Raw genomic sequence first — 20688 nt, 5'->3', positions numbered from 1 at the left:
GTACATTAACAACGAAATATCATATGTGCACAATGTAACATATACCGGTAGCCTTTGTGGAATGTGTAGCAGAGTCGAAAAATAATTACATTATATGTGATTGTCTTCACATTATGAGCTCTATGAAAAGACGAACAAGCTAAATTGCTAGATGCTTCAAAACTGTTAATTGAGTTGTCAGTAGGAGTCAAACTCTGATAGAGCTTTGATCGGCTCTAATCCCTTGGTTTGCGCTCCTTTACGAACTCGAGCACTTTCATCTTCTGGATCTTCTCTTTTCACTAATGCTTTCTTCGGTGGTGGCTTCATCCTCCAATGCACACCAGCCCTCTGTGAATAAGACAGGCTTGATGTATACTTGTATAGTTATAGTTTTTTGACTGGAAATTTTATTCTAGCCTTAGTCAGAAAATAAAAGTCACAAAAGGGAAACCGGTGCTGTTAAATATTTCCTTTTCGGGATCCTCAAAACTTGCAATGTCATCACGGCAGTTATTCTCTAGCCAAGAATGAGTGAGGTAGGAAGGAAGGTGTCAATACGCTCACGTAAAGATATGCTTGCAAGTGGGATGATCACTTTTCAAAATAATTCAGTCAGCAAGATAAACAGACTGATGTTATTGAAAACAATTAATTATCATTATTGGCTTGCTCCGAGCTGTCTGGAAAAGAAATCATACCTGTCGACATTTGTATTTCGTAGATGCCACATAGGAGGCTTTCACTGCGTAGACCACTGCATTCATTAGATTCTTGGCAGCTTGTATGAGTGAGGTGGCGCTATCCAACTAAATGTAAAATGCCAAGTTTGGTTATCTTTTCAGCATTGTTACATTGCATGTGAAAATGATATGAAATGTGTGCACAGTAACGTCACACTAGAGGTGGAACAAGACAGGTTTTTAAAGTGCAAGACTCAAGACACGGTCTTGTAAAAATTCGAGACACGAGACAGTAAAATGATGAGCATTTGGTGATGATTTCACTACACAAGGACTAGCGTGTTTGATATATGAAATTGATAAACCTCTTTTTAAATTGAAATTTCTCCTGGTGTAAACGATTTAAATACAACATTTTAATAGTGATATGCATGTATTTTTTGTAAACATAAGTAACACAAACAGCTATAAAATAGCGAAGTTATATATTTCTAAGAATTTTGAGCTTGATTGATAATAATTATTATAAACATATTGCTTTATACATGTGTATTTTTACCATCTATTGAATAGGTCTTACTTTATATTGCAATGAAATTTGTAATGAAACCGATAGCAGCCGATCAACAAAGAAGTACCGCAACTAAAAGAACACACGATAACACTTTCATTCTTATTGTTTCATTTATGTTAAGTTTGGTTTGTGTATTAACTGTAGTATGTGAATTATATTTAAATCTTACTTATGAAATTATATGAATTACTGTATATATTTTTATATTGAGCTAACGATAATGTCATTGTTACCGGGAACACGGACTATGGTCGACACGGCCTTTAGTTCGTTTCTCCTTGTCCGGGCAAGTTTGACCCGCAATTGGTTGTATATAAAAGGGGCTCGAATTTTATGAAGGGCAGTTGGTGTTTGGACACGATACGATAAAATACAGATATTTTACCCGCAACAGTCTTATTTATTAAACCGGATTATTCGGAGGGTAATTGAATACGACCCGGTAACTGTTTTAAGGACACAGAACTGGACTAAAATGTATTGACAGGGCCGTTGTCCGGACTACATAATTAATAACAACAGGTAGTAACGGACCGGGTATAACTTTAAAGGCAGTTGCCAGCAATCCATTACAATATATGGAGTTGTCGTTACCGCGAGAAGCCATGCTTTAACAGCCGTTCGCAGGCGCTCTCGTTCTATTTCCTGTCTCGAGCTTGGTAATAGTTAGGTCGAGACGAGATCGATCCGGGACGAGACAGTTCGATACTCGAGATGTCTCGTTCCACCTCTACGTTACACTGGTGGGGGTTAGGCTATGAATTGGATTGTATAAATGTGATACAACTGTATGCCTGTGATACTTGGATGTACTTTGCTATGGTGTTATGATAAGAGAACTAAAAGTTGGCAGGCTTGTGGAGTTAATATCTCTAAAAGCCTTAAAGTTCACTGCCCTGGTCTAAACTATTACAGGGTGTTTGTGTGAGAGAATAGATAGGAGAAATCTGCTATGGCACTAAAACATATCGATATATTAAAGGTTGTTAGAGAGTGGATATGTGCAGACAACCCTAGACAAAGATTATACTCTGTTTAAGCCTAAATCTAGTACCTATAAACTGTAGGTATGTTCAAATTGCGGGGTGAACTTATCCTTTAAGTATTGCGCATAACCACTCTGAATGTAGCTACCAATGTTGATACAGATACATGTACATGTAGATACATGCCTATCCTGAAAGTGTTCCTAAAAGTGCTCCTGAATGTGTATCCTATTTATATGTATATACCAGTGTTCCACATAAATACTTTACATGTACAAAATTGCACCACATCTCCATACCTGCACTATGTGTAAATACCCATACCACAAGTATATATTGCCATTTATAACACAAACTTACACTATATGTACATACCCAAGCTAGATGTACATACTCATGTTACGCAAACATCTGTATGCTACACATGCATGCCCCTGCTATATGTACATACTCCGCGCTTCATGTACATACTCATGTACATGTTATCATTACAAGTGCATACCCATGCTACACGTACACAGTACATAGACTCAGAAACTAACACCTAAAAATAATTTTTTCATCAGCTCAAAGCACCACGGCATGATTACAACATAGAACTTGCAATCCCCATTGATGGTCAGCTCTTGTTTGACATTGTGGAGTTGCGTTGTCAGGTTGCAGTAAAAATTAATGACCAACCTGACTGAGAATTAATCAAGAAAACCTTTGCTTATAATAGCGTACTATTAGTGTACTATTAGTGTACTATTAGTGTACTATTAGCGTACTATTAGCGTACTATTAATGTACTACATATCTAAATGGCATACTTACAGGCCTTAGCAATAAGTAGTACGTACATCAGAAATTCCTTAGACAATAACTAGGGTATGATGTAACATAATGGGTGACCAACATGACAGCTATACTTACCCCGGAGACAATCAGCTCTCCCTCAACATTTTGAATATCCGCTTTTACTTTACTTGTTATGTTCAACTGGTGGCAGCAAAGGACAATACGCCCCAGATAAGCTGCCAGATCTGTCTTGGACCTCGAGTCCGGACACTGCATAAGTCATTACAAATATTCTACCGCATGCCATACTTTCCCTATTAGCAATCCTAGCCACAATATGCTTCCTTTTCTATCATCACCACGACATTCTTCACTGGTCTTTCCGTATTAGCTTCGTTGATATAAGCAATGAAATTTTAAATACAAGATAATAAGAGTCAATGCATTACAGGGTTGCTCCAACATTACAGGGTCTCCAACTATTATGTAATGAATGACTGTCCCAAGAAGTCTAAAAGCTTACATCGTCTGCGATCTTTTGACACAAGTCATTCAGGTTTGTTCCTATCTGTGAGATTCCTTTAGCTGCATTGATAACATCGTTTGTGGTTTTGAGTGGTCCTCGACCCCTACCAAAGGTAACCATGAGAGGATTATGGATGAGACTCAATAGTCAACCAATTCCCTTATCCGAGATGCCCACCCATTATTACCTCTTCAAGTTTGTAACAGTCCATACGTAAGACAAGCGTGCTGATAAAATTGGTAGAGCATGAAAGTATGTATATAGAGAAAAGAAATAAAGGCATGTAACGCGACAGACTAGTAAAACGAACAGCAGTGTATTAAACCTCTCCGCTCGAAGGATTGTGAGAAAGTTTCAGTGTATGTGAGAACCTTGTTATATAAAAGATATTACAACAACAGTTGCATAATAAAGCCATGATGAGAAACCTTCATTTTCAAGAGCTAACTTGGTATAAGGTCAGCAGTTATATTTTATGTAAAAGCAAATAATTCTCTGGCCATCCCTTCACTGATAGATGCTTTTATGTAATAATGCTAAATATAAAGCAGTGTGCTATAAATAGCTACTAGGCTAGCTTGTACCGGGCCTTTGTCTCTAGCAATAGTTGTTTACCTTAAAGATTAACTTACGCTTCATTTAAGAGTGTTTTCAACGCTTGAGGTGATCCGACTGCCAGTAAGTTTCGAGATTAAATTGACAAAATTTCATCTCGATTAAAATGCTCAGAAGAGAAATACGTGCGAAATGACATCACTAGTTGTTATCATTGCGATAGTTGATACAGTATTGGATTGATCTTGTATTGTTTATATATTGCATTGTAGATATGGCTATACAAGTCATAATCACACTTTTGCTTGATCTGAGCATTTTAACCGTGATCAAGTTTTATTGATTTTGATCTTAGAACATCTTGACAATCAGATCACCTCAAACATCAAAAACAATTGTAAATGATAGAAAAATGTGGATACTTTCTGATACATTCGACAAAAATCTGTGGAAGTTCCTTTTTAATCCTCAAGTTGTGAAATAACATTTATAATGAGTAAAATTATGAGACAGGTGAAATTAGCAGTGTGATGAACAGTTTGAGCTATTGACGGTCGCAAACTTAAGCCCTATATATATATATGGTAACAAAGTCGACCAGTTTACTAAAATGGCTACAGGTGCAGACTTTACATTAATCAAGAGTAATCTTCTCATTTGAAATCTATAAATGATCAGCATACTCGAGCACGACCAATGATTAACGAAAAGTGCAAAGTCTTGGCGTTATAGCTATGTAGCTATCTACTGAACTAATTAAAAATTCCATGCGTTGGGAAACATGGTATTAACCGAATCGCTTTCCATCATCTGAGGCTTTTAAAGAAGTTTGTTTAATACAGCCTAATATTCAATATGAAAACCTATCTTATTATGAAAATCATTAAGGATGCTGTCTCATGCCGTCTAATCATCTACCAACACAAACAATATCACATCACTATTGCAATAGTTCGAAGGTCAACAGAGTTCAATATTAGTTGAATTTGTGTTTTGAGTTTTTAGTCGAATTTGCATTTTGCGTTAATCAAACGTGTTTAAATATGCCCAAAATGACCCACACAATCTCACATTTTTAGCTTCACTAAATGTAAATCTTTTCAGTTTTGCTTTCATCAAGCATATTTAACAATTGTAAAAGTAAAATTGCACACGCATCTTGATAAAATAATTCAGTCTGCGATTAAAACGCATCATTAAAAGTCATCAGCATTTTAACAGCTCATTGTGCAAAGGACAGACCAAGGGAGACAAATCTATAAATGTTTTTGGCATATATCCAAGCAAGGGAAGCAACTACTGTATTACAAGTTGTTAAGAGTCTTGTGTCACAACTAAATTCGGGTATAATGGGAGAGATAAGTGTTAAACCTGGTAAAATCAGTCATTTCCATCATAATCATGCACATCTGCTTTGCAAGCATAATGATGTCATTTCCTCTTGAATCCCATTTAGCTATCTCAATATCGAGCTTTCTTTTCTCCTCCCTAAACACTGCGATTTGTTCCTGGATGGCAACTTTTTCAGCATCGGGAAGCTCTCTCATCCACGCTCTAGCTGTTTTTCCTTCTATCAGATCTTCTGGAGGCAACATGGCTGCAAAAGTTAAGCAATAAAAATGATGTGACTTTGAGGCTTTTGTAAAAGGTATTTATGCAAACATTTGCAAGAGTAGCATTCACAACATTGTCAATAGTGTCAATAGTGATGCTATTCATCCTTTGTAAGTACGCAATACTGTATGTACAATTAACTAAAGAGTAGGTAAAACTCACAAAGGATGATACGATCTGTACTTTTATTACAAACAACTAAAATATATTAGCGATGGTGGTTAGAACACTGTAGTAAGAATAATCTATGTGAGATTTTAAAGCCATCTTTCGTTTAAACCATATCTGAAAACCCACTATTGCCCTCTATAATGTAAGCTCTCTCGAAAAAGCATCAAATAAACAAAGCCTTTTACTATTTAGCATAAGTTGTCTTCCTCTTCGTTAATATGATCAATAGGAGACAACTCTCACAACAATTACATTTTGTGAAATTGTTTGAATCATTGATTTCCTTATCATATGTGGGTGAGATAAAAACTAAAAACCAGTGCAACAGTCAGAGATGTTGCAGAGTCTTTGTACAGTCGCACACCTTGCATTGACAGAAACAAGAAGTCGGAGCTATAAATCTGCTAAGACAGCTAGCAGCTAGTACGTACTAGGAATTAGGTTTCACAGAGAGAGGTTAGTGAAAAACAACGCAATTAAAGGTAAGCTAACACACCTCCCATTTTCTAAGGATTGCAAGGAATGAAATCATATGGCCACAGAGGTTAGAGAACACAATGAGAGAAGCGGATAGAATGCTATAGCAAGCTAATATACCATCAACATAGTTCTCCTGCGTCATTTGAACATCCTCTATGTCGTATTGGTGCTTGTACTGGAGGTACAGATAGTCTGTGTAAGGAGGAAGTAATCAATATACATCAATTAAAATTTGTGAGCAGTTTATAGTTATAATAGAAATAAATTCACCATCTAAACTCTAGCGCAGGTTAACCATGAATGAAGTGAATCTAATAACATCTTGTCATTGATAAAACGATATGAAACACTTCCTGGGACATGCTGCTATACACACAAAATTTTAGCCTATCAAGGTGTTGATGTATTGTATTTTAAGCTTTTGGACAGTTTAAATGGTGAATGACAACCCAACATGTAAACTGTATGCGCAATTAATGGTTTTTTTTATCAACTTTCATCTTACATAAACACAGCAAACAGTATATGTACTTTCTACTACGAACAAACAGTTTAACATCTTAATATAGTAAGTTTTGGGGATAGATAAATAATAGAACGATATCTATCAAAAATTAATATAATATTCTGTGAGCTCCATAACCTCCATCATCCATTATCAGGCCAGTTATAAATAGCAATTAATTTGATCTAGTTTGATAAAAATGTGTTGATTTAGTTGCCACTTCTGTAAATAGATACTAAAGCCACGCTCGACAACTACAACTCCTAAAATAGAAATAAACTAATACATGGTGGAACTGTCAGGATGATGGAACTGTAAGTAAAACACACACAAGGTGTGAAGATCAGTCTCATCCACCGGGCATAAGAGAGAAGTAGTCATTAACTACCTGAAGCATCTTGAACAGGGAGTTGATTAGGTAGCTGTTCATCTGGAGGATAAGAGCCAGGCATCTGCCTCTCCGAGTTGTACTGATCATAGCCTGAGGCACTGCGCTCCGAGTACCCATCATACTGCTCACTGTCTATGACAAACGGATGAAACACACCTTAGCAACATCGCTAGGAGTCATAGCTATACCGCCGGCAGTTTTCTTTTAGAGCTCAAACTAGTAATATAATATTCGACTAGCTAATATAAACATATATGAAGTATGTAAGGGTGTTAAAATGTTAGTCAGTCTTTCTACCTGTGTAGTACTGGCTGTTCTTATCGAGCCTGGTAAGCTGTGAGCTATCAGGCTCATCTCTGTAGCCTGCAGGATTTACGGTGTCAAAAACATTCTCTTCCGCTTCCACATCAGATCCCAAGTCTTCAGGCTTCTACAAGATAATCCTCCAATACAATCGCAAATTCAATTCAATAATTTCAAATAACATAAAAATGTAAAATGTGGAAAAAATTGCTAGGATATTCGAGATTAGGAATCGTAAGTCAATACTTTCGAACATCTGATCATGCAACAATAAAATGAGAAGTTATATTTTTAAAATAACATTTTATAACCAGAACCATGACAGTAATTGCACCCGTTATACTTTCTGTACAAGTGAACTGAAGGCTTGAACAGTTAAAAGTGCTACAGATTGGTAACTTAACAGGGCTCCAGATACACTTCAAGTGGCCAATACTAGGTATTATTATAGCTTTTATCTTGAAGGGTTAGTCAGGTGCCTCTGGCAAACATTGCAACAGCTAGAGTCTGAGAAATGACACGGTGCATTTTCTGAACACTTGAATATGAATAAAAAAACAAAATTGGATAACTAAAAACCTCTGTGAATTGCCTACGTGTTCCGCCAGAAGCCATACCACCAAGCCACGTATCCTCTAAAGGAACTGACAACCGCAAGACAATAGTATGGCTAGAAGAGAAACCCTGCCACCATAGTGAACATAGAAGAAATCAAATGGAATATATGAAAGCATCATGTTGAAGCATGCGGGAAAATTGTGTACAGAGAAGCGAATATTTACATGAGACTCTGCGAGAAATGTAACGAGATTGTCTGCGCTATGGTTGGTTTCCTGAAACTAGAAAGAGCATTGAGAGAATGTGGTGAGACTGGCAAGTCTGGAGGCTGTCAACTATATATGTCACCTGGTATGCCAGAGTTTGATCTTTTCATGATCTGCTTGTCAAGGAATGGTGACTACGTAAAAACAACAAAATAACTCCAGCCTTAGGATCTGGACAAAACGTACTCTGTTCATGAGAACGGCCCTTCTCACGTCTCTCACTCCATCATAGACGAGCTGCGCAGAGTAAACAAAGTCATTATAGTCGATATCATTCTGCCTGCCAGCCAATAGCAAGGATACGGCATCCTCCACATGGTTTACAAAGTTGGGCATGACTACAAAATGAATAAAATGATATTAGTTTCCCATCTACTAATCATGAGCGTATGAGATGTGCAACGGTAGAATGTATAAGTATTATTTTGTAGTCAATATGGACATCCATAATCAGATTATTAAATGCTTTTAGGGGGAATTTGGGTTGTAGTTTTATGAGTAGTGAAGATATCACCAACAATTCATCATTATCCGGACTTCACAATACTGTTAGATTACCAACTTTTATAACACATCTGTTCAACTCACTCAATAATTCCTGATTTCTGTCTATTTATTTTCATTTTCTTTCTTTTAGAATGTAATAATATACATCATTCTGTTGATGAGTACCAAAGCCAATAAAAGACTTACACATACATACCACTACAAAATTATGAAATGTCACTTTTCTCATTCAAACCAACATTAGAGAAAGAGCAGGCAACTCTGTATGACAAAAGCTATTTGACTTTTCTCATTCAAACCAATGTTAGAGAAAGAGCAGGCAACTCTGTATGAAAAAAGCTATCCGCTTATATAAGTAAAATAGGCAGTCTTAGAAAGAGCATATTAACCTCCAATTAAGTGATTATTGGTCATGTTTAATAACATTCTCGTTGCTATTTCAGAGCCTACCTTGTTCTCTCAACAGATCAATAGAGTCCATCACTTTGTCCGCGTACACTCCCGGAGGACAGTTCTCTATCTCAGCTGATACAACGTTGCACACTCGAGAGCAACGACCTCTGATTGCACCCGCTGTCCTGTCTAGAACATCGGAGTCTGTATCGTTGAGAGAGGCAATGCACTTGTTGACATCCTCCAGCACGTGCTCCTCTGCACAAACAATTCATTACGTATACATCTATGCATACATCTATGTTGGTAGGTTTCGATGCATAATATAAAATACGAGTACTGTGTGCGGTACAATCGGCAGCTACTATGAAGTGTTCTGTGTAAGTACAATTGGCAGCTACTAGAAAGTGTTCTGTGTAAGTACAATCGACAGCTACTATGAAGTGTTCTGTGTAGACTTTGCTATGCATTGTTGAATTAACTTACATCACATACTGAAAGTGGTATGAGCAGCAAGTGGCAAAGAGAAAAAAGGGCCACAGTTAGCCATTAAAATCAAATACATAAATGGTTTGGCGGAGCGTTTAAAATACCTTGCTCTGTTAAAAGAATGGATAGGTAAAGTGTGATAGGTAAAGCACCTAGCAATGAAATTTTCAAAATACAGTCAAACATGGATAACTCGAACTTCACGGGACCGAGCAAAAGTGTTCGAATTATCGGAGCGTTCAAGTTATCAGAGCACTGTCACAAGTCCATGTATTTACTTATTTATTAGTAGATACATGTACATATACAAACTATAATATAAATCAAAAGCACAAATGGCTTGTTTCAAATTAAATGCTTCTAATGTAAAGTTTAAAACGTTTTTATTAAAAAGTATAGAGATTTTTCGATCACTTGAGATTGGTTTGTTGTTTGAGGTGATGTTATTGCCAGGACGTTTTTTAGATTGACATTGGCAAAACTTGATCGTTGTTGAAATGCTCAAAAGAAAAGACATCTTTTTCTTTTGAGCGTTTTACCCACGATCAATTTTGCCGATTTTTCTTGAAGTTTATGCAAAGATTACCTTACTTTACCTGGGATTCGTTAAGAGCAACACTCCGAGGCAGTTCAATTAAAAGTTTTACGAGGTTTTACGGTACATTGTATATCACTCACGCTTTTTGAATGGATACTTATTGAATGTACACACGTATTCTGTGTTTAGGTCAAACGATGAATAGTTTTTTTAGCTAAGACAACGTATACGTTTAATTACAACAATTTTTAAGACGTTTTAAACATTCAACATTCTGACGTTGATTTAACACGGAATCAACGTCGGAAAACTATTCATCACGGGCTAGCCGGGTCACACACTCAAGGATTTTCGCCACGCACATACAAAACAAAAACAACATGCTGTTTTTGTTTTGTATGTGCGTGGCGAAAATCCTTGCGCACGTGACCCGGCTAGCCCGTGCCAGTGTCGTATAGTTTCACAGAGTCCCGTGACCAAGAGCCGGAAACAAAAACGCTTGATTCCAAACAAACCCGATCGACATACTGATCTCTAATGGAATATTCTTACCTCGCTCTCAACATCTCACTCTTTTGCATTTACTTTACTTTATTACAAAAAATCACTGGTAGTTTCTTGTAGAGAATTTTGTCTTTTTTCAAATGGTGTATAATACAACAATCAATTTCAGAGCGACTGCCAATGGGAGTAATTTCTGTTGGTTAGTGTTGCGGCCTCTCCATTATAACTTATATAAAACAATAGTGGGCGCGGCTTATTTGTTTGGAGCCGTGCGAGCTCCAATATGCGCATCCGTTAGCAGCAAAACTCTGTGAAGTTATACAGCTCTGTACTGGCAGAGTCATATAGCTTTAAAAAGTCTCGCGACCAAAACCGGAAACAAAAACGTCGGATTCCAAACAAACTGGATCGACATACTGATCTCTAATGGAATATTCATACCTCGCTCTCAATCCTTCGTTTTTTCGTGACGTCATTTTATCGTTGTCAGCCATCTTTATAGACAATTTTTTCGTTAGAAACACTAAGCTTTTGCAATGATAATTTGAAAACGATGTTTTTGTTTGCAATTTTTTATTATAATATCAAAACAACACTTAAAAGTACTAATAAATAAAAAAAACACGATCGTTTTCTACAAAAATGGCGACTTTTTCGTGAACGAGCGCATGTGCAAACGACTTGATGACGTCAAAAAAATGATGGATACCGCTCTTTTTTGCATTTACTTTACGTTTTTACAAAAACGTTATTAGCAGCTTTTTGTAGGAAATTTTGTTGTCTTTCAAATGGTTCATGATACAACAATTAATTTTAAAGTGACTGCTAATGGGAGTAGTTTTTGTTGATTAATGTTGCGACCTCTCCATTATAACTTATATAAAAATAGTAGGCGTGCCCTGTTTGTTTGGAATCAAGCGAGCTCCCGTATACGCTTCTGTTAGTCGCGGGACTTTGAAACTATACGGCTCTGGCCCGTGCTATTCATCGTATAGCAGTATAAATCAAATTTCACGAAACCTTTAGAAAAGTCGTTGACAAAAATATTTTGCCGATGGTGGTAATAACGACGCTTATGAATTACGAAAAGATGAGGTTTACCTCTATGGCTTTGAATAACGTAATTTTCTAAAGCGATAACAACCGTTTCGGTAGCCGTTGGGCAAAAAACAGTTCGAATTAACAGTGTTGAGTTCGAGTTATCTATAGCAATTTATCATTCCGTGGGAGCGGACCAAAGAAACCGTTCGAATTAACCATGTGTTCGAGCTATCCGTGGGCGAGTTATCCATGTTTGACTGTAATTGTTACACGCTGCACGCAATTTGTTGACATCCCGCAAGTTGAAATGAGTTGAAAGCATGTAACTGTCATGTAAAAAACGAGGAGGTCTACAGAATTATCACACCAATCTCACAACCAGCCTAGAGCGGGCAACAAGGCCATTCGAAGCTTATTGGGGTCTAACAAACAATACGTTATTGTGGTTGAGGCCTAAGGCAGGAGGGACAGTGCAAGGTCCTATGATTATGCAGTCAAATAATGACACAAGAGATTGCAAAATATAACTTTATAAGGAGAATCAGAGTTGTGAATCTAATGGCAATGATGAATGATATGAGCTGAGATAACAAAGTTAACTAATAACAAGCACCTCATCTGGAGAGTTTTAAGCTGTGATATCATGACAGCTCTCCGATGTGTACTGAATTGTTACAGTAAAAGATAAGAATTGATAGATTACCACCAACAAAAATGAGTTAACTGCTGAAAAAAAAATTACAACTGTATCGACTTACTCAGGTTCATCATATTCATTATTAGTTAGTCAGGCCTTCACTCTGACAGTAGTTGAGATCTCTGAATATATACATGTATATCGCAATATAGAGATCTCTGAATACATACATGTATATCTCAATATAGAGATCTCTGAATACACACATGTATACCTCAATATAGAGATCTCTGAATACATACATGTATATCTCAATATAGAGATCTCTGAATACATACATGTATATCTCAATATAGAGATCTCTGAATACATACATGTATATCTCAATATAGAGATCTCTGAATATATACATGTATATCTCAATATAAAGATCTCTGAATACATACATGTATATCTCAATATAGAGATCTCTGAATACATACATGTATATCTCAATATAGAGATCTCTGAATATATACATGTATATCTCAATATAGAGATCTCTGAATATATACATGTATATCTCAATATAGAGATCTCTGAATATATACATGTATATCTCAATATAGAGATCTCTGAATATATACATGTATATCTCAATATAGAGATCTCTGAATATATACATGTATATCTCAATATAAAGATCTCTGAATACATACATGTATATCTCAATATAGAGATATCTGAATATATACATGTGTATCTCAATATAGAGATCTCTGAATATATACATGTATATCTCAATATAGAGATGTACATGCATATACCGATGCAGAAATGCAAGCTCTATGCATAAATCCACTATAGTTCTACATTTAAAGATTGTTTCTCCATCACATCTCATGATGCATGGAACAGAGAAAGATTTAAATTTTTGAAGGACGTATTTTCTATGATATATCTTTTTATGCATCGAATTAGTATTTGTCAGAGAATTCAACTGTTATCAGCAATACCTGGTTGTTATTTAAGCGCGTGTTTCAGTTGCTGTGGCAACCATTTATGTCAGTTTAATATAATGAATTTTGATTCATAATGAAAAGATAAACATAAGACAACACTAAATAATTAGTTATAGATAAACTCACAAAGTTGTACGTAGGTCACATGAAATGTATAGTAGGTCACATGAAGTGTATAGTAGGTCACATGAAGTGTATAGTAAGTCACATGAAGTGTATAGTAGGTCACATGAAGTGTATAGTAGGTCACATGAAGTGTATAGTAGGTCACATGAAGTGTATAGTAGGTCACATGAAGTGTATAGTGTAAAACAACAGGATTAGTTTACGACCCTGTAATATGGACTCCGGTAGTTCATAGCCCGTGTACTTAACATGTCTTTGGAACAGAAATCAATTTCGAGTGTAAAAATATTGTTGCGTACATTTTTCTTTGAATGTATGGAAACATTCCTGCAGATACATCTTCACAGGAATAGCAACTCCCTAGTGAGGGTTTCTTCAGAACATGGAAACACAGCTATTGCTATTATGTAACTAATATACTCTAAAAGTAAGTTTCTTTACTTATATTGAGCTCCATAATCATGCCACCTACTGATAGGAGTGTCTATATTGTATGTCCTATTAATTTTTCTAGAAAATATTTAGCTGCAACAAAGCATCAAATAATCTACAATTATATTTTAATTTGACAAAAAAACTTATGACAAATATTAAAATTCAAAAATACTTTAATATGTAGATTGTTTAAATTTTACTTAGACACACTGGGTTGCATATCTTACTTGTTTTAGAGTCCAACTAGTGACCCAACTAGTGACCCAACACCCTCATATGTCATAGAAACACACTTTTTTATAACAACTGCACGGAGGACTTTTGCACCAAAGATCTTAAGAGGATTTCTCAGTTGGTTTCCTTTTTTCCAATTCTCAACACAAAGGTGGTAAGAGTTATGCACCTAGCAAATGTCGATAACAGTCTAGTAACATATTCACAAATTATTTTCAGGAAATAAATAGCATTTAATGGAGCAAACATTAAAATGTGTTATACCCTAGTATTACCATATATCTTACGCACTTTTATTGTGATAATTTATTACTAACCATGGAAAAATATTACACATCTTTGACACAAAGGTGTTGACCTATTTTATTCTTGTGTATTCACTGAAGAGTTCTGACACATTTCTGTAGACCAGGTTACAAACTTTTTGCACATCCCACCAATACTATGGCCTTTACAAAACAATAGGCAACCAGCAATCTTTCAGGGCAGCGAGAGCTGGTCATATTAGCCACCGAGTCCAATGGTGCATGAGCCCTCTGAATCCAGAAAATAAAACGCTTTTGACTAAGTTCGGTCTTAACGGATTAACGGTGGTTTTTAGCAGGTGAGTGGAAGTTCAGCTAAGAATTCCTTTACTTGTACTTAATTGGCTAATCCCTTTTCTAACGGACATTTCTTAAAATAACACGGCGCAACTTTTAAAATCCAGTTAAGTGGCCTGTTAAAGGATTATTTATTTGGAATGCGCAAAGAATCTAAGTGATTTGTATATAGAGGTGATCTCTCTAGGCACAAGTGAACACGTATTAGAATTGCGAAGACAACCAGCCCTGCTGATTAGGAGATAAGTTATCAAGAGTTTATCATTGGCAGCAGGAAGTGTCTAATGATGTCAAATAAACAGTCGTGTGGACTGAATTTAGGGAGTAGGAGGATGCAAACACGCAGACGATTATTGCATGAAGGTAATAATACCATGAAAAGATGTGCTATATCATCTTGTCGCTATATAACTAATTTGAGCTACAAAAATGTAGAAAAATTTGCTTCAATAAAGTTAATTAATAGCATGATAAACACCTCATTTCCTGGTGATAATAATAGTAACGATACCCTATCATTCGGAAGAGGAGAGTCATTTAAAGGTCTATGACTCAAGGGACAGACCGCAAAGCTAGAACTTGAATAGCGACACTTGGAATTGAGATAAAGAAAGACACAAGATTGTACCATAATTAGTAATAAAAAATCCTTTTTTAAAATATTCAACTCAAAACCTGTCAATCATATCGCACATCAAGTCGGACATTCGCACCAAGTTCAACAGCTAGAGACAAGAAAAGCTAAACAAACGAGTACCGCTGATATCACTACAAGGATGTCCCAAGGTAGAGCTTAGGCAATGAGACAGAATGTACAACTGCCTTACATATAATAGATACAAGTGCATAAAGATCTAGCAACTCTCACCAGATACTGCGAGGAAGTCATCTATAGTTGTTATCTCATCAACGGCTTCCGTAAGAATTTTAACATGTCGCTCCCAGGAATCCTTGAAAACGTCCATGTTCTCTTGAGCTACCTTGGACTTTGGTCGGCATGCTAGAACTCTTGCAGCATTCACAACCTGCATGACATGGCAACTCTGGGGGTTGACTGACATGTATGGCACGGCCTCAACAACATCAAGTACTACATTTCTAAACTAAGCCCTGTTGGTTAGACCCTGTTGGACTAAAGAGCTACAACAAGTACTACCTTTCTAAACTAAGCCCTGTTGGTTAGACTCTGTTGGACTAAAGAGCTGAGGCTAGATTAAAGATGAACTTGGACAAAATTTTAGTAAATTTTGTTAGAAAGTATCGCATTTTTTATTATTTGCGATTGTTGTTGATGTTTGAGGGGATCAGACTGTCAGGATATTTCAAGAATCAAGATTAAAATTGATAAAACTTGATGTCGGTTAAAACGCTTAGAAGAAAAATACATGTAAACTAACGCCACTAGTTGTTATAGTTGCTATAGTTGATATTAGCTATAGCGTTCAAATGGCAGCGTTACACGTCTCTATTATGTCAGTCTCTTCGCAACTATGGACATCATAATCGCACTTTTGCACTTACGTTTGATCTGAGTGTTTTAACTGTGATCAAGTTTTGTCGATTTTAATATTGAAATCGATATATCGTAATATATCCTGGCAGTCAGATCATTTCAAACATTAAAAACAATCGCAAATGATGAAAAATGTTGATACCTTCCGATAAAATCTACTAAGATTTTGTGCAAGTTGATCATTAAATCTACAAGGATGTTGGCAGGTCAGCTCTGAGTGCTAATTAGGTGCTGAAGGAAGGGCCTAGGTGTCAACGTACTAGATCCTTAGGGTCTCAAGAGAATCATTGACTAAGTAATAACAAACAACGGGGAGGAGAGGGAGAAATAAACAGATGGGTGCACATGCAACTGTAGAACTCCAGGTCTAGCAGTCTGGTAATATAGATTAGGAACCCAATTTCAAACTGTGTTACGGCTGAAAAGTCTTTTTAGGGAGACAGTTGGCAACAAGATGAGCTGAGATATGGTAGCTTATAACTCTGACCACAGAATATGATTAGGTGACAAAGAATATTCCTGCAAGGGAGAGTTGAGGTAGAAACAAGGGAGAAACGAGGGAGAGCTGAGGGAGAGATGGTCTGAACTATGTAAATAGTGGTAAGAGACAAACAACACACAGAACTATCTAACCATACTAACCATACTAACCAAACATTCATCAAGTTGAGATATCACCAAACCTGTACATGTCTAGAGTACTCAAAGGTCATCAAAGGCCACACCCTCATTTTTATTAATTCTAAGATACATAAATATCAAGACAGGAAGTACAATATTCATTTCTGTAAATTCTACCTAACTACGTTAGTAATTGAATTGTATACAAAATGTTCCGGTGTAAGCAGATGCTCGACCATATAACTGTGTAGCGTTTAAAGGGTGGTAGTAATTGGGTAAAGGGTGGTAGTGCCATTGAATAAGTGTGAAACAGACCATGAACCAACAGTATAAGTGGCAGAAAAAATATGTTATATACATTAAACATTTCGTCAGAGAGTTAAACCAGCTACCAGTACAGGCAAAAAAACACATATTATATACTAATGGAGACTGAAGCAATATTCCTCTACTGCCTATTACCTACAAGTATGCAGTTTGTAAATATGTTTTTCAAAAGCTATGCTAATAACTACCTACAGTATATGTTCAGTTAGCTATAACAAATGCTCGCGTTAACATTAACTACCTACAGTATATGTTCAGTTAGCTATAACAAATGCTCGCGTTAACATTAACTAGCTTTATCTTCAGTTAGGTTTTCTACTGGCTAGCTAAGCGATTACTGACAACATGCAATGAACAACTGCAATATTCATAAACTAATGGCATTATCCCTAAGTATAACGTCTGCTAGATCTACTCTTGGATTGGTAGATGGTGAATAACTATACAATCAGCTAGCTTTACCATCAGCTGATATATTATGTAATAACACTAAAGCTATAAAACTAGTGGCTATCTTTACCATCAGGTAGACATGCCTTGGGCAGCAGCGCATCAAGTTTGTTTTGGAGAGCTTTCTACCGTCGGCTTGAGAAGAGAAAACCTTTGAGAAGCTGAACCTTTCATAAGCATGCGTGGTGAAGAGAGTGTAAATGAGAACAGAGCAGGGAATAATGGAGGACATACCTGGTGACGGAGAGGAGTGGATGAAATATATTGAGACAGAGAGATGAATAATATAAGACATACCTGGGACAGAGAGGAGTAATATAAGACATACCTGGGGACAGAGAGGAGTAATGTAAGACATACCTGGGGACAGAAAGGAGTAATATAAGACATACCTGGGGACAAAGAGGAGTAATATAAGACATACCTGGGGACAAAGAGGAGTAATATAAGACATACCTGGGGACAGAGAGGAGTAATATAAGACATACCTGGGGACAAAGAGGAGTAATATAACACATACCTGGGGACAGAGAGGAGTAATATAAGACATACCTGGGGACAGAGAGGAGTAATATAAGACATACCTGGGGACAAAGGGTTTCTAGCTGTACAGCAGCTAGTCTCACAAGCTTTACACCTTCCTCGTTACTTGACATAGAACAGGCAAGGTTAGCGACCTCGACAAGTTTACCGGCATGCTCCATGAACACCTGACCGTATTCCTCGACCTGCAGCAAAACAGAAGTCCTGAGGCAATGGTGCATACAGGGGGCAGCCAGCACTACATCAGAGTGTACAGAATCAGTTGCTGCGACAGTACAATAAACTGCACCCGAGTAGCAGGCAATCACATGTCTGATTGCCAACTGCAGACATGTCGCTAACCAATGAGGAAATTGAAAGCGAATCTGTGATTTATGCAAACTCATCAAGTGCAGTAATGATTCGTGAAGCGAAGACTCCAAACAACAAGCCATCTGTTTGTTATGGAGATTATCATGGAGTAGGGAGTTCAGATATTTCTAGTGATATTCGAAGGAAAGCAGCCATAACTATGTCAACACTGACCATGTGTTAACCACTGCCATTACAATACACACGGATGATCCGAGCATTCATTCAATGCAATAGCAATAGTACCTACCGTTGTATTTATCCTACTGTCTGCGCTGGCCATCTCAAGATGAATACGAAATTACGACAAAAGGAAACAGCCCTCAGCAACCCTTTTATGCAAGTTAGAGACAGTCGTTACTTGGAGCAGCTTATCAAACGCAATTACACAATGCAGTATAACATCTTCTTATCAGCGATGCCTTCATCCTTTGTACAGCAGCGGGGAGTTGAATTGCAACCCACAATGCTGTGGGATCAAGCCCTACATACACTGATTAGAAAGTCATATACATATGCACAGAGATATAAATGGGAAGAGAAAGACTGCACTGCATAGATTTACTATATCCTCGGGGACGCAGAAATGACACTGACTGTTTTCCTCCTATGGCAGACCTCTGAATCAAGGTTAACACAGAATGCAATTTCTTTGATGCAGTTAAAGTGGGCAGCAACCGAAGGCATATCATAACAAGATATCTGCAGAGATGCAGCCACTTAAAAACTGTCAAAGAGTATAATACAAGACATCATCTAGTTGGACAGCATGAGCAGAACATGATTGGACAAAGGCGTGTAAAAGTTGCCTATACGATGGTTAAAGGCATGACACGAAGTAGAGTGAAGAATTGATGTAATCATTGTACGCTGTCTTCATCGTCCTGCATATATAATGGCAGCTAACGTTTTAAAAAATTTAATAACAATTCTAGCATACATGGATGCTAGTCTATATAAAATTGAAATTGTAATAGCCGATGAGGGGCTATGCACCGCCTCACCCACCTTTGCTCTCCAGGTCCATGATGGAGTCCAAACCTTTTTCCTATGATGCGGTGGCAGAGGCCCAAGATGGAAGGCCGTGTCTATAAACAGCGGTTCCAACTTCACAAAACTAAATACGGCCATCATCTTGCTGACCAGTTTCCCTCAGAGGCTAATAAACTTGTAAACAAGGTAAACCGGCCAGACTGAGGTGAAGATTTAAAATGAAAGCGCCAGAAGAGGAGTTGACTCGGCGGTCTTGCATGCTCAGCACGTCTGACTTATGGTGATTCATTACTGCTATCAGCTGGTCGTGAGTCGGCATGACAACGGCTAATAACTAAAATCTTGAGAGACAAATGATGGAGAGAAATAGGAAGGGCATGCTCGAACACATCATATCTCATCTTATCCAGCCAATTACTCTTGGCAAAGCACAAACCTGAAGCAATAATCAATATACAGTAAGGGCTTATGAACAGATTTCAAGGGCCCCATGCCTTACATGGGCCTACAATAAACCTATCGCTGTTTAATGTAAGCGTATTGCTCGAAAAATGTTCCCGCGCAAGACTTAGTGTCTGCAATAAATTAAATTACATAAAGGTATATTAAAATACATAAAATGTTGAATAAAATTAGTAAAAACAAAAGAAATGTTAATAGCAAGGTTAATATAAAGAGTCATTTTGCAAATTCTGCCCAAACCTAGCAATTCCTTTACAATTATACCGTTTCACCGATTTGCAGAGTATAACTTCATTCTGAAGGCAGAATACTTTTAGGTAATAAAAACTATTTTCCGAAGACGAAAAGGCAGAATGTTATGTTGAATTTGGTGAAGTTCACCTGACATCTATTACAGATACCAGTAGCCTATAAAATGGGATTGCGATTCTATTTAAACATTTCATGCCTCACAAAGGTCAAGGAGAAACAAACCATTTTTGAATTTTATCGCATCCTCCTAACTGTTACTATTAATTGTTAGTGACTAGTTACGTTTGGAACAATACTA

General features: G+C 37.0%; 1 protein-coding gene across 1 annotated transcript in view; it reads right to left on the bottom strand.

Moving 5' to 3' along the window:
- Positions 1–78: 78 nt before the first annotated feature.
- The window catches only part of LOC137391830 (catenin alpha-2-like), a 34408-nt gene continuing 13798 nt past the window's right edge, over positions 79–20688 (bottom strand). Inside the window, exons 9-21 of the mRNA XM_068078368.1 lie at positions 18374–18517; positions 15747–15903; positions 9329–9529; positions 8558–8709; positions 8330–8386; positions 7542–7674; positions 7242–7376; positions 6466–6540; positions 5455–5680; positions 3526–3631; positions 3138–3272; positions 681–788; positions 79–330 (exon numbers count right to left, since the gene is read on the bottom strand). Of these exons, the coding sequence (XP_067934469.1) occupies positions 178–330; positions 681–788; positions 3138–3272; positions 3526–3631; positions 5455–5680; positions 6466–6540; positions 7242–7376; positions 7542–7674; positions 8330–8386; positions 8558–8709; positions 9329–9529; positions 15747–15903; positions 18374–18517 (1782 nt within the window). The 3' untranslated portion in view covers positions 79–177. The remainder of the gene's footprint in view (positions 331–680; positions 789–3137; positions 3273–3525; positions 3632–5454; positions 5681–6465; positions 6541–7241; positions 7377–7541; positions 7675–8329; positions 8387–8557; positions 8710–9328; positions 9530–15746; positions 15904–18373; positions 18518–20688) is intronic.

Source organism: Watersipora subatra, chromosome 3 (genome assembly GCF_963576615.1).
Source record: "Watersipora subatra chromosome 3, tzWatSuba1.1, whole genome shotgun sequence".
NCBI classification, from domain to species: Eukaryota; Metazoa; Bryozoa; class Gymnolaemata; order Cheilostomatida; family Watersiporidae; genus Watersipora; species Watersipora subatra.
Note: the sequence above shows the minus strand (reverse complement) of the source record. Positions and strands in the feature narration are given on the sequence as shown.